The 14494-nt window shown below is 37.2% G+C and overlaps 1 protein-coding gene across 3 annotated transcripts in view; it reads left to right on the forward strand.

Annotated features, from left to right (window-relative positions):
* LOC133538688 (von Willebrand factor A domain-containing protein 7-like) overlaps positions 1 to 14494 on the forward strand; it is a 56441-nt gene that overhangs the window by 11608 nt on the left and 30339 nt on the right. Inside the window, exons 1-2 of one of the 3 annotated variants that reach the window (XM_061880393.1) lie at positions 7435 to 7552; positions 12133 to 12346. In XM_061880393.1, the coding sequence (XP_061736377.1) occupies positions 12155 to 12346 (192 nt within the window). In that variant the 5' untranslated portion in view covers positions 7435 to 7552; positions 12133 to 12154. Of the gene's footprint in view, positions 1 to 7434; positions 7553 to 9652; positions 9795 to 12132; positions 12347 to 14494 lie in introns of those variants that run through there. The other 2 variants (XM_061880392.1, XM_061880390.1) reach the window with 2 other exon arrangements.

A 14494-nucleotide genomic window follows, 5' to 3' on the forward strand; every position in this document is an offset into this window, starting at 1 on the left:
AGAGGCATTATTTAAGCCTGCCTTTGCCTGTCAGTCAGGCTGGCGTCATTGTTTGCTTCATGCTACCTGTCTACAAAAGTTGTGCTTGTCTCCTAGCCAATGCTAAGTGGTAGCCTTGTCTTCGTGAGTATTACTTGTCTCGAGTCCATGCTAAGTGATAGCGATAGCTTCAAGTGCAATCAGCGCATAGCGCCTTGGCTTGTTTTACGTTTTTTTTGTACTCCTTTGATTTTTTGGAGAATTAAATCATGTTTTTACCTGCACGTCTTGTCCGGAGTGGTCCGTCTGCATTTTGGGAGAACGAACCCCGCAGAAAATTGCAAAAACCCCGTCATGACAAGGCCAAATGACAGCCAAAGTAAAGAAAACCAACAATGCAGTTACAGCCAATGCCAGATTTGTGTATGCCATAAAAATCAAAAGTATATTTATATTATTCACATGTGAATAATGCTGTATAATAGACTGTGTATATTATTCACATGTAAAAAAGTATATATATATATATATATATATATATATATATATATATATATATATATATCTCAATCAATCAATCAATGTTTACTTATATAGCCCTAAATCACTAGTGTCTCAAAGGGCTGCACAAACCACAACACAAACCACTACCACATCCTCGGTAGGCCCACATAAGGGCAAGGAAAACTCGTCGGTGACAATGATGACTATGAGAACCTTGGAGAGGACGAAAGCAATGGATGTCAAGCGGGTCTAACATGATACTGTGAAATTAAATCCATAATGGATCCAACACAGTCGCGAGAGTCCAGTCCAAAGCGGATCCAACACAGCAGCGAGAGTCCCGTTCACAGCGGAGCCAGCAGGAAACCATCCCAAGCGGAGGCGGATCAGCAGCGCAGAGATGTCCCCAGCCGATACACAGGCAAGCAGTACATGGCCACCGGATCGGACCGGACACCCTCCACAAGGGAGGGGGGGACATAGGAGAAAAAGAAAAGAAACGGCAGATCAACTGGTCTAAAAAGGGTGTCTATTTAAAGGCTAGAGTATACAAATGAGTTTTAAGGTGAGACTTAAATGCTTCTATTGAGGTGGCATCTCGAACTGTTACCGGGAGGGCATTCCAGAGTACTGGAGCCCGAAATGAAAACGCTCTATAGCCCGCAGACTTTTTTTGGGCTTTGGGAATCACTAATAAGCCGGAGTCCTTTGAACGCAGATTTCTTGCCGGGACATATGGTACAATACAATCGGCAAGATAGGCTGGAGCTAGACCGTGTAGTATTTTATACGTAAGTAGTAAAACCTTAAAGTCACATCTTAAGTGCACAGGAAGCCAGTGCAGGTGAGCCAGTACAGGCGTAATGTGATCAAACTTTCTTGTTCTTGTCAAAAGTCTAGCAGCCGCATTTTGTACCAACTGTAATATTTTAATGCTAGACATGGGGAGACCCGAAAATAATACGTTACAGTAGTCGAGACGAGACGTAACAAACGCATGGATAATGATCTCAGCGTCTTTAGTGGACAGAATGGAGCGAATTTTAGCGATATTACGGAGATGAAAGAAGGCCGTTTTAGTAACGCTTTTAATGTGTGACTCAAAGGAGAGAGTTGGGTCGAAGATAATACCCAGATTCTTTACCGAGTCACCTTGTTTAATTGTTTGGTTGTCAAATGTTAGAGTTGTATTATTAAATAGAGGTCGGTGTCTAGCAGGGCCGATAATCAGCATTTCCGTTTTTTTGGCGTTGAGTTGCAAAAAGTTAGCGGACATCCATTGTTTAATTTCATTAAGACACGCCTCCAGCTGACTACAATCCGGCGTGTTGGTCAGCTTTAGGGGCATGTAGAGTTGGGTGTCATCAGCATAACAGTGAAAGCTAACACCGTATTTGCGTATGATGTCACCTAGTGGCAGCATGTAGATGCTGAAGAGTGCAGGGCCAAGGACCGAACCCTGGGGAACTCCACACGTTACCTTAATTATTTGTTATGTATGTGTGGGGAAAAATCAAATGACTACTTCATCTCTACAAAACTGTTTCATGAGGGGTTCCGTCAATCGTCAGGAGTCAACTCCCGACGATTGACTACTTCATCTGTAGAGATGAAGTGTTCTTCTGATTTTTCCCCACACATACATATTGCGCTCTACCACGGTATCGAGCACTATTCTCTGGATAATCCAATCAAGACATATAATATATGTTATATATTATTTATTATTATGAACGAATGAAATAAGTTTATTTATTTCAATCAAATCAATCAACCATTTTGTGTGATCAGTTTTACAGTACATGTTGTATGTATACAATAATTCACATTTACACACGAAAGAAAAGAAAAAGAGTGACCAAAAAAGGAATAGGCTGAAGCCAAAGCTCATATTTGCCTATCCTATACCTTCACAGAAGATTAGATTGCCTGGAACATCAACGTTAAAAAGAAAAAATCAAAAATCAATGGGATGAAAGTAATTGTTACTATATTTTATAATCTTCAGTTATTTCAACTTTCAATGTTTTCTTAAACCTTACCAAAGAAGTGCATGTCTTCAGCTCATCACTAAGTTTGTTCCACCATTTAACTCCTAAAACTGTAATACATTTGTATTGTATATTTGTTCTCGCTTTACTTATTTCAAAAATCGATATCCCCCGTAAATTATAGTTTTCTCCTCTTAAATGAAATAGCCTGAGAATACAACCTGGAAGGCTGTTGTTCTTTACTCGAAACATAATTTCCACTGTTTTTAAAAACACAATGTCTGAAAACTTTAATACATTTGAACTCATAAATAATGGATTGGTATGTTCATAGTAGCAGGCTTTGTGTATTATTCTAATGATCCTTTTTTGAAGTTTTATTATTGGGTCTATGTTTGTTTTATACACATTTCCCCAAATTTCAACACAATACGTTAAATATGGAAAAATAAAAGAATAATACAACATATGCAGGCATGTCTTATTCAGCATGAGTCTTACTTTATAAAGAATAACAATAGATTTGGATATTTTTCCCTTTATATATTCAATATGCGGTTTCCAACACAGTTTATGATCAATTATTATTCCCAAGAATTTAGTTTCATGTACTCTATCAATTTCCTCTTGATTTAATTTTAATTTTGCTTCACAATTTGTCCTTGCACCACTAAACACCATAAATTTAGTTTTCTTATCATTTAATGATAACTTATTAATATCAAATAATAATAGACATTATTATTGTCTATTGTGAGTGAACTGTGGTGCTGAATTTCCCCCAGGGATCAATAAAGTACTTTCTATTCTATTCTATTCTATTTCTATAACACATTAGTCATAATACAGGACTTCATTTTTACTTAATGAAATCTAAGTAGTTTCATTGCTACCATTAAATAATTTGAGCTGAACGTTTTAATCACATTACACGCTATTTGTTTCTTTTCAATCGAGTAATTAAACAAAATGCAATAATTGTTGGCTCAGGCAAGGGCATGGCTGTTCTACTTTGTCTTTTCATACTAATCTGAGTGCCTTTTGTATGTATTTTTGACTGTTTGTTTTGACGTTGTGTTATAGTCTTGTGTGATGGACCCCGGGAAAACCGTTTTAAACAAATAAATGAACACATCTTTGGCGACATACATTATTATAGACACACTGTACACTATATACACACTGTGCTATAATAACATGAAGTGCTGGCTGTCCAGAGTCGGGACCCGGGGTGGATCGTTGGGGACATCTCTGCGCTGCTGACCCGTCTTTGCTTGGGATGGTATCCTGCTGGCCCCACTATGGACTGGACTCTCACTATTGTCTTAGATCCACTATGGACTGGACTTTGACAATATTATGTTAGACCCACTCGACTTCCATTGCTTTCGGTCTCCCCTAGAAGGGGAGTGGGGGGTGGGGGTTCCCCACATATGCGGTCCTCTCCAAGGTTTCTCATAGTCATTCACATAAACGTCCCACTGGGGTGAGTTTTTCCTTGCCCTTATGTGGGCTCTGTACCGCGGATGTCGTTGTGGCTTGTGCAGCCCTTTGAGAGACTTGTGATATAAATAAACATTGATTGATTGATTGATTGATATTTTGTTTTCCATATTCCATAGGTCAGTGTTACTGGTAATAGGTTTTAGACTTAGACTTATGTAATAGTGTGATGTTGTTGCGCTATATTATGAACGAGACAGGGTGTAATGTTTTATTTTGAAGTATTGGTTTTATTTTGAAGAACCGGATGTCCGGTGCAGGAAGTGACTGCGTTTTTTTTCGGATTTTTACTTCCTCCTCTATCGGACTTTTGCTGATGAGGCAAAAGTTCTTCATTGCTCTGTGTTTCTTGTGTAAATATTATTTCTAAACTTTCATATTACTTTAAAAGTTAAAAAAATTTATGTTGTACGTATACGTGATGTGTGGTTTTAAGTATTTTTTTATGCACAATTTTGTTAAGTAAGGATTGGAGCGTCGAATGTTTGAAATGTTTGGTCATAATTACACTTGGTATTTACGCAAGTATCACTCCGCCAGAAAAGTAGAGACCTGTGTATGTGTTTCATGTTTCCAACAAAGGTATGTGGATTTGTGTATTATTATTTTTTTTTGTGATAAAACGTTTTTGTTAATGTAATTTAAATTATTATTTTTATATGAATGAATGTTTTTTACTTCCTCTTCTATTGGACTTTTGCTGATGAGGTATCACTCCGCCAGAAAAGTAGAGACCTGTGTATGTGTTTCATGTTTCCAACAAAGGTATGTGGATTTGTGTATTATTCTTTTTTTGTGGTTGAACGTTTTTGTTGATGTAATTTAAATTATTATTTTTATATGAATGAATGTTTTTTACTTCCTCGTCTATCTGACTTTTGCTGATGAGGTATCACTGCCAGAAAAGTAGAGACCTGTGTATGTGTTTCATGTTTCCAACAAAGGTATGTGGATTTGTGTATTATTATTTTTTTTTTGTCATAAAACGTTTTTGTTAATGTAATTTAAATTATTATTTGTATATGAATGAATGTTTTTTACTTCCTCTTCTATCTGACTTTTGCTGATGAGGTATCACTCCGCCAGAAAAGTAGAGACCTGTGTATGTGTTTCATGTTTCCAACAAAGGTATGTGGATTTGTGTATTATTATTATTTTTTGTCATAAAACGTTTTTGTTAATGTAATTTAAATTATTATTTTTATATGAATGAATGTTTTTTACTTCCTCTTCTATCTGACTTTTGCTGATGAGGTATCACTCCGCCAGAAAAGTAGAGACCTGTGTATGTGTTTCATGTTTCCAACAAAGGTATGTGGATTTGTGTATTATTATTTTTTTTGTCATAAAACGTTTTTGTTAATGTAATTTAAATTATTATTTTTATATGAATGAATGTTTTTTACTTCCTCTTCTATCTGACTTTTGCTGATGAGGTATCACTCCGCCAGAAAAGTAGAGACCTGTGTATGTGTTTCATGTTTCCAACAAAGGTATGTGGATTTGTGTATTATTTTTTTTTTTTGTGATAAAACGTTTTTGTTAATGTAATTTAAATTATTATTTTTGTATGAATGAATGTTTTTTACTTCCTCTTCTATCTGACTTTTGCTGATGAGGTATCACTCTGCCAGAAAAGTAGAGACCTGTGTATGTGTTTCATGTTTCCAACAAAGGTATGTGGATTTGTGTATTATTATTTTTTTTTGTGATAAAACGTTTTTGTTAATGTAATTTAAATTATTATTTTTATATGAATGAATGTTTTTTACTTCCTCTTCTATTGGACTTTTGCTGATGAGGTATCACTCCGCCAGAAAAGTAGAGACCTGTGTATGTGTTTCATGTTTCCAACAAAGGTATGTGGATTTGTGTATTATTCTTTTTTTGTGGTTGAACGTTTTTGTTGATGTAATTTAAATTATTATTTTTATATGAATGAATGTTTTTTACTTCCTCGTCTATCTGACTTTTGCTGATGAGGTATCACTGCCAGAAAAGTAGAGACCTGTGTATGTGTTTCATGTTTCCAACAAAGGTATGTGGATTTGTGTATTATTATTTTTTTTTTGTCATAAAACGTTTTTGTTAATGTAATTTAAATTATTATTTGTATATGAATGAATGTTTTTTACTTCCTCTTCTATCTGACTTTTGCTGATGAGGTATCACTCCGCCAGAAAAGTAGAGACCTGTGTATGTGTTTCATGTTTCCAACAAAGGTATGTGGATTTGTGTATTATTATTATTTTTTGTCATAAAACGTTTTTGTTAATGTAATTTAAATTATTATTTTTATATGAATGAATGTTTTTTACTTCCTCTTCTATCTGACTTTTGCTGATGAGGTATCACTCCGCCAGAAAAGTAGAGACCTGTGTATGTGTTTCATGTTTCCAACAAAGGTATGTGGATTTGTGTATTATTATTTTTTTTGTCATAAAACGTTTTTGTTAATGTAATTTAAATTATTATTTTTATATGAATGAATGTTTTTTACTTCCTCTTCTATCTGACTTTTGCTGATGAGGTATCACTCCGCCAGAAAAGTAGAGACCTGTGTATGTGTTTCATGTTTCCAACAAAGGTATGTGGATTTGTGTATTATTTTTTTTTTTTGTGATAAAACGTTTTTGTTAATGTAATTTAAATTATTATTTTTGTATGAATGAATGTTTTTTACTTCCTCTTCTATCTGACTTTTGCTGATGAGGTATCACTCTGCCAGAAAAGTAGAGACCTGTGTATGTGTTTCATGTTTCCAACAAAGGTATGTGGATTTGTGTATTATTATTATTTTTTTGTGATAAAACGTTTTTGTGAATGTAATTTAAATTATTATTTTTATATGAATGTTTTTTACTTCCTCTTCTATCTGACTTTTGCTGATGAGGTATCACTCTCCCAGAAAAGTAGAGACCTGTTTATGTGTTTCATGTTTCCAACAAAGGTGCCCAATAAATGATGAAACGACAGAATGGTGGAGTGTCTCCTACTTGAAAAATTACACAACGCAGAATAAGACTCACTACACTTAGACAAACTTTATTGATCCACAAGGGAAATTGTTCCACACAGTCGTTAAGTTACAAAGTATGGAAAGGATAATGCAGGTATAAAGTAGACAAAAAATGTACAATAGTAGCAATGTAAAATATAACATTTATGTAATATTTACATATTATATATGCAGTATACGTGTATAATATATACTATATTATATTACATGTGTACATAATATATACAATATAAAACAAATCCCAATTACCATGTACAATATTACAGTATATGTAACAGCTGCAGCAAAAAAAAGAGGGCTGCATAAAATAGAGAGTAGATCCAGCAGAAAATAGACATTATAAACAAAGAGAGGTAGCTAACATAGAAGCGGCCAGGTAATAAACAGATATCCTCTATTGCTGTATGCTGAGTGATTATATACAGCTGGATGGAATTATTGTGTTTATTGTTTTTTCAGGACACGCCCTGAGGCCTGGAAATCTATTCTCAGGGCATCCAATCAACCGAACTGGACTGTTTGGTTTGTCTTAGGGGACGTTGCACTTCTCATCCAAGTAAGACTCATCAGTTCATGCTCATAGACTTGGATTGGTCAGATCTCGTCTTAGACTTGGATTGGTCAGACCTAGTCTTAGACTTGGATTGGTCAGATCTAGTCTTGGATTTGGATTGGTCAGATCTAGTCTTGGACTTGCATTGGTCAGATCTGGTCCTAGACTTGGATTGGTCAGATCTAGTCTTAGACATGCATTGGTCAGGTCCAGTCCTAGACTTGGATTGGTCAGATCTATTCTTCGACTTGGATTGGTCAGATCTAATCTTAGACTTGGATTGGTCAGATCTAGCCTTGGACTTGCATTGGTCAGATATACTCCTAGACTTGCATTGGTCAGATCTAGTTTTGGACTTGGATTGGTCAGATCTAGTCTTGGACTTGCATTGGTCAGATCTAGTCCTAGACTTGGATTGGTCAGATCTATTCTTCGACTTGGATTGGTCAGATCTATTCTTCAATTTGGATTGGTCAGATCTAATCTTAGACTTGGATTGGTCAGATCTAGCCTTGGACTTGCATTGGTCAGATATACTCCTAGACTTGCATTGGTCAGATCTAGTTTTGGACTTGGATTGGTCAGATCTAGTCTTGGACTTGCATTGGTCAGATCTAGTCCTAGACTTGGATTGGTCAGATCTAGTCTTAGACGTGCATTGATCAGATCTAGTCCTAGACTTGGAATTGTCAAATCTAGTCTTAGACTTGGATTGGTAAAATCTAATCTTAGACTTGGATTGGTCAGATCTAGTCTTAGACTTGGATTGGTCTGATCTAGTCTTGGACTGGTCAGATCTAGTCTTGGATTTGGATTGGTCAGATCTAGTCTTGGACTTGCATTGGTCAGATCTGGTCCTAGACTTGGATTGGTCAGATCTAGTCTTAGACTTGCATTGGTCAGATCCAGTCCTAGACTTGGATTGGTCAGATCTATTCTTCGACTTGGATTGGTCAGATCTAATCTTAGACTTGGATTGGTCAGATCTAGCCTTGGACTTGCATTGGTCAGATCTACTCCTAGACTTGCATTGGTCAGATCTAGTTTTGGACTTGGATTGGTCAGATCTAGTCTTGGACTTGCATTGGTCAGATCTAGTCCTAGACCTGGATTGGTCAGATCTAGTCTTAGACGTGCATTGATCAGATCTAGTCCTAGACTTGGAATTGTCAGATCTAGTCTTAGACTTGGATTGGTAAAATCTAATCTTAGACTTGGATTGGTCAGATCTAGCCTTGGACTTGCATTGGTCAGATCTAGTCCTAGACCTGCATTGGTCAGATCTAGTCTTAGACTCGGATTGGTCAGATCTTGTCTTAGCCTTGGATTGGTCAGATCTAGTTTAGGACCTGGATTGGTCAGATCTAGTCTTGGATTTGGAATGATCAGATCTAGTCTTGGATTTGGATTGGGCAGCTCTAGTCTTGGATTTGGATTGGGCAGATCTAGTCTTGGATTTGGATTGGTCAGATCTAGTCTTGGACTTGCATTGGTCAAATTTAGTCCTAGACTTGGATTGGTCAGATCTAGTCTTAGACTTGCATTGGTCAGATTTAGTCTTAGACTTGTATTGGTCAGATCTAGTCTTAGACTTGGATTGGTAGATCTAGTCTTGGATTTGGATAGGTCAGATCTAGTCTTGGACTTGCATTGGTCAGATCTACTCCTAGACTTGCATTGGTCAGATCTAGTCTTTGACCTGGATTGGTCAGATCTAGTCCTAGACCTGGATTGGTCAGATCTAGTCCTAGACCTGGATTGGTCAGATCTGGTCTTTTGGATGAGAGGCGAACTGTCCCTCTAAATCAGACCAAACAGTCCAGTTGCGATCGATTGAATGCCCTGAGATTACAATCACATGGATGAATGAGAACATCCATAGACCTGGAAATGTGTAGTTTTACACGTAGATGCTTTATTTCAAGATGTGAGAAAAACAATGTGTAAGGCATTAAAGTAACTGGTTTGATGGATGTTTGGTAATTGTGAGAAATGCCGTAACTGAGTAATTAGACGAGTACAGGGATATGGTTTCCTTAGAAAAGGTAATTACTTGGTTAATCCATTAGGGTGTGTGCAAGGTTGTTGTCCTTGTTTTGCTACTTGCACACTTATAAATAAAAGCACAGAGGCACACACACTCTGGAAGGTGGCAGGGAGTGCAGGTAATACACACCATTAGCCACCTGAGAGCAAACTTTGGAATGCACAGAAGACTTGCGTCGTAGAGGATCTCATCTCAAAGGTAAATGACTTGTATTGAAATATAGATGTTTGTGTTAGATGACTTTCATGGGGATTTGATATTAGAAAAAAAACATGCCATGTACTTTATACCTTCTGCACATTTCAAAGAAGTAATGGTACTTCACAGCGACTTAAAACAAATTGTCTAATCTGTGTAACAGTGACCTATTGTGTTTGGCAGCTGCCTCAGGTAACAACAAGGCACGTTTATTTATGGAGTACAATTTATACGCAAAATACCAAGAAGGTGAACAAAAATCATCATTGAACTAATCATACAATAATTATAATAAAAGCAAATATTTATTCTAAAAAAAATCAGTTGTTGCACAGTTAAAAGAAGGGTTTTCAGTCTGGAATTCAGCCTAACTTTGCCTAAGTTGAGGCCTGTCTCACATTTTCTGGAAGACTATTCCACATTTTGGAAGAGATGGATCAAACATGTCGGCGATGTACTTGGGTGATAGACCATGAATAAAGTTGTACACAAACAGAGCTGTTTTAAATTCTATTCCCTGAGCAACTCGAAATGTAATGGTTCTAGTCAGGACTCGTGCAGCAGCTTTCTGGATGTACTGCAACTGCTTAACAGCTCGTTTAGAGAGCCCAGTGAGGAAACTATTGTGATTGTCTAACCTGCTGGAAACAAAGGCATTGATTAATCTTTGTAAGTCTAGTCTCGTAACATTTATTTGATTTTGACAATGTTTTTATGTGCTCAAAAGCTGCTGATGCTTAAATTTGAAGTCTAAGTCCATTATTACTCCTGGAGTTTTAACCTGAATATTAATGCTTAAAGAGAGGATCTCAAAGTGACGCGGTGTTCTAGTCCAGTGGTTCTCAAATAGGGGTACGCGTACCCCTGGGGGTACTTGAATGTATGCCAAGGGGTACGTGAGATTTTTTGAAAATATTCTATAAATAGCAACATTTCAAAAATCCTTTATAAATATATCTATTGAATAATACTTCAACAAAATATGATTGTAAGTTCATAAACTGTGGAAAAAAAAATACAACAATGCAATATTCAGTTTTGACAGCTAGATTTTTTTGAGGAAATGTTCCATAAATATTGATGTTAAAGATTTATTTTTTTGTGAAGAAAAGTTTTAGAATTAAATTCATGAATCTCTATTACAATCCCCAAAGATTAAGTTGATGATTACTTCTATGTGTAGAAATCTTTATTTATAATTGAATCAATTTTTTATTTTTCAACAAGTTTTTAGTTATTGTTATATCCTTTTTTACAAATAGTTCAAGAAAGACCACTACAAATGAGCAATATTTTGCACTGTTATACAATTTGATGAATCAGAAACTGATGACATAGTGCTGTATTTTACTTCTTTTTCACTTTTTTTCAACCAAAAATGCTTTGCTCTGATTAGGGGGTACTTGAATTGGGGGTACTTGAATTAAAAAAATGTTCACAGGGGGTACATCACTGAAAAAAGGTTGAGAACCACTGTTCTAGACGAGCACCAACAAGTTCATTCTTTGTCGTGTTGGGTTTTCTTGTCTGAGAGTAACTTTGGCGAGCGCTAAATTTGACCAGGACATGGGCCTGTACCTGAGGTTTTAATTGTGACGAGTCACATACCTGTACATTGTGTTCAATGTTTGATGTCGATAATGTTTAATCCCTATATGCGTAAACATCTGTAGTTTATTGTGTGAATGTACTAACACTGAACCTATTTTATACATGTAAAATACACAATGGACCTTATGCTTTATGATGTATACTGTACGTTTATTTTTTCAGTCTTCCATCCATCCATTTCCTACCACTTATTCCCTTTGGGGTCGCGGCGGGTGCTGGTGCTTATCTTATAAATCTAAATTAAGGAAGAGGTGTACATAAATATAACCGAGGAAGGAAAATAATTTAAAAGAAGGAACATCAATCGTCAATTAAACTTCTGGACCTGCTGTTTCTTCATACTGTTAACTATATGTCTAGCTGCACACGCTGGAAACAGGTAACCAGGGCAGGATAATGAATTTGACACAATGCAGTGTGAGAGCCAATGTGTTTACTCTGCATTAAGTAAACGTAGTCTCAAAGGAATATATCCTGCGTGGGCATTTTCTGACAAAACATCCAAAATTTGATGTCCGGCCCCTGAGCCCTTGCTTTCTTGAAACTACTGCCCTCTTCATTATGTAGTTGAATAGCACTGCAGTATAGAAAATGAATACATTTGAGATCGGCAAAGTGACCGAAAAAAGTATGTTTTGCCTTGATTTCCGATATCTAAGGTTTTGACTGCAGTTGCACCTGCTTCACTGCAGAAATCTTCTAATTTCAGTTGTTCCTTTTCTTCCAGAATTGCCATTGTCATCATCATCATGGCCACCCTAGGTTCTGTCCTGCTGCCACTGGCTGCGGTCTTTGCCTTCACAGTCCCCAGTCATTGCTTCCGTACACTGACCGGGGCGTCCTTTACTCACCGCAACATCACCGAAAGAGCAATCCTCAGAAAGACGGCTGAAGTCTGTCAAGACATTGCTGCAGTAAATGGAGATCCCTTCGACTTGATTGTAAGAACCTGACTTATACGTCACTCGGAAGTCTTCTATCTACATTTCAACACGATGATTCTTAGCAAAATAAAGTTGAAAATTCAACATTTTCCATGTACAAAGGTGAAAGTCAAATGGCATGCTAAGGAATTGGGGTACGACCAATTCCGCTTGGCTTCTGATTTCAGTGTAGAACTTCACCGCATCATAATCACTGTCATGTACATACTTGGAATATGAGACAGCAAAACACAGCTCTCAGTTTTATAACGATCTCATCTGTCTGACCTTTTGGAATGGATTAATTACTAACGCGCAACTAAAGACCAGTTTCTTTGTTAAAGTGCAAGCACTCACCACTATTCCGTCCCACAGCGCATTATTTTGCAGTAGTCCTCAATGAAAAAAGTACAGAGAAAGAGTAACCAACGCATGAGATCTCTGGTTTAATCGCTCAATTTCACAAATAGTACACTGGAAAACTGATTTTAGTCGTACCTCAACTCGTGAGTAATTTGCGATAAGATTTGTCTCTCATATCTAATTTGAGTCCTGAGTATGTGGTGTGCTCCCTTAATGAAGAAATACAGTATAAGAAAAGGAAAAGTTACTCGCTGGCTCAACGAATGCCAGAACGAACCCTGCTAGAGCCGTCCCTAAACTTTAAAGGGGAACATTATCACAATTTCCGAAGGGTTAAAACCAATAAAAATCAGTTCCCAGTGGACTATTTTATTTTTCGAAGTTTTTTTCAAAATTTTACCCACCACGCAATATCCCGAAAAACTGCTTCAAAGTGCCTGATTTTCACCATCGCTATATCCGCCCGTCCATTTTCCTGTGACCTCACTGCGTGATGCCAATACAAACTAACATGGCAGAAAAAGAACAGAAAGATATAGCGACATTAGCTTGGATTCAGACTCGGGTTTCAGCGGCTTACGAGATTCAACAGATTACACATGTATTGAAACGGATGGTTGGAGTGTGGAGGCAGATAGCAAAAACGAAATTGAAGAAGAAACTGAAGCTATTGAGCCATATCACGACAGACAACGGCAGCGAGGACGAATTTGGCGATCGCCTTCTAACCAACGATTGCATCTTTTGACAACTGGTGCAACTTGAATCCGTCGATTGGTATGTATTTGTTTGGCATTAAATGTGGGTGGAGGGAAAGGCTGGATGCAAATATAGCAACAAATGAGGCATAATGATGCAATATGTACATACAGCTAGCCTAAATAGCATGTTAGCATCGATTAGCTTGCAGTCATGCCGTCCGCAAATACGTCTGATTAGCACATAAGTCAATAACATCAACAAAACTCACCTTTGTGATTTTGTTGACATCGTTGGAAATGCATCTGCTTTGAGTGTCGCAGGATATCCACACATCTCTGTGCCATCTCTGTCGTAGCATCGCTATCATTGGTAGCGATGCTACGACAGAACAAACGAGGGACTTTCGCATCTTTTGACAACTGGTACAACTTGAATCCGTCGATTGGTATGTGTTTGTTTGGCGTTAAATGTGGGTGGAGGGAAAGGCTGGATGCAAATATAGATACAAATGAGGCATAATGATGCAATATGTACATACAGCTAGCCTAAATAGCATGTTAGCATCGATTATCTTACAGTCATGCCGTGCGCAAATATGTCTGATTAGCACATAAGTGAATAACATCAACAAAACTCACCTTTGTGATTTCCTTGACTTTATCGTTGGAAATGCATCTGCTTTGAGTGTCGCAGGATATCCACACATCTCTGTGCCATCTCTGTCATAGCAACACTATCATCGGTAGCGATGCTACGACAGAACAAACAAGGGACTTTCGCATCTTTTGACAACTTGTGCAACTTGAATCCGTCGATTGGTATGTGTTTGTTTGGCATTAAATGTGGGTGGAGGGAAAGGTTGGATGCAAATATAGCTACAAATTAGGCATAATGATGCAATATGTACATACAGCTAGCCTAAATAGCATGTTAGCATCGATTAGCATGCCGTGACCATTGATATGTTCATGTCAGTCAACTTGAATCCGTCCCTGTTCGTGTTGTTACACCCTCCGACAACACACCGACGAGGCATAATGTCTCTAAGGTACGGAAAATAGTCGAAAAAACGGAAAATAACAGAGTTGATTAGACTTGGTG

Source organism: Nerophis ophidion, linkage group LG20 (genome assembly GCF_033978795.1).
Source record: "Nerophis ophidion isolate RoL-2023_Sa linkage group LG20, RoL_Noph_v1.0, whole genome shotgun sequence".
Lineage (NCBI taxonomy): Eukaryota > Metazoa > Chordata > Actinopteri > Syngnathiformes > Syngnathidae > Nerophis > Nerophis ophidion.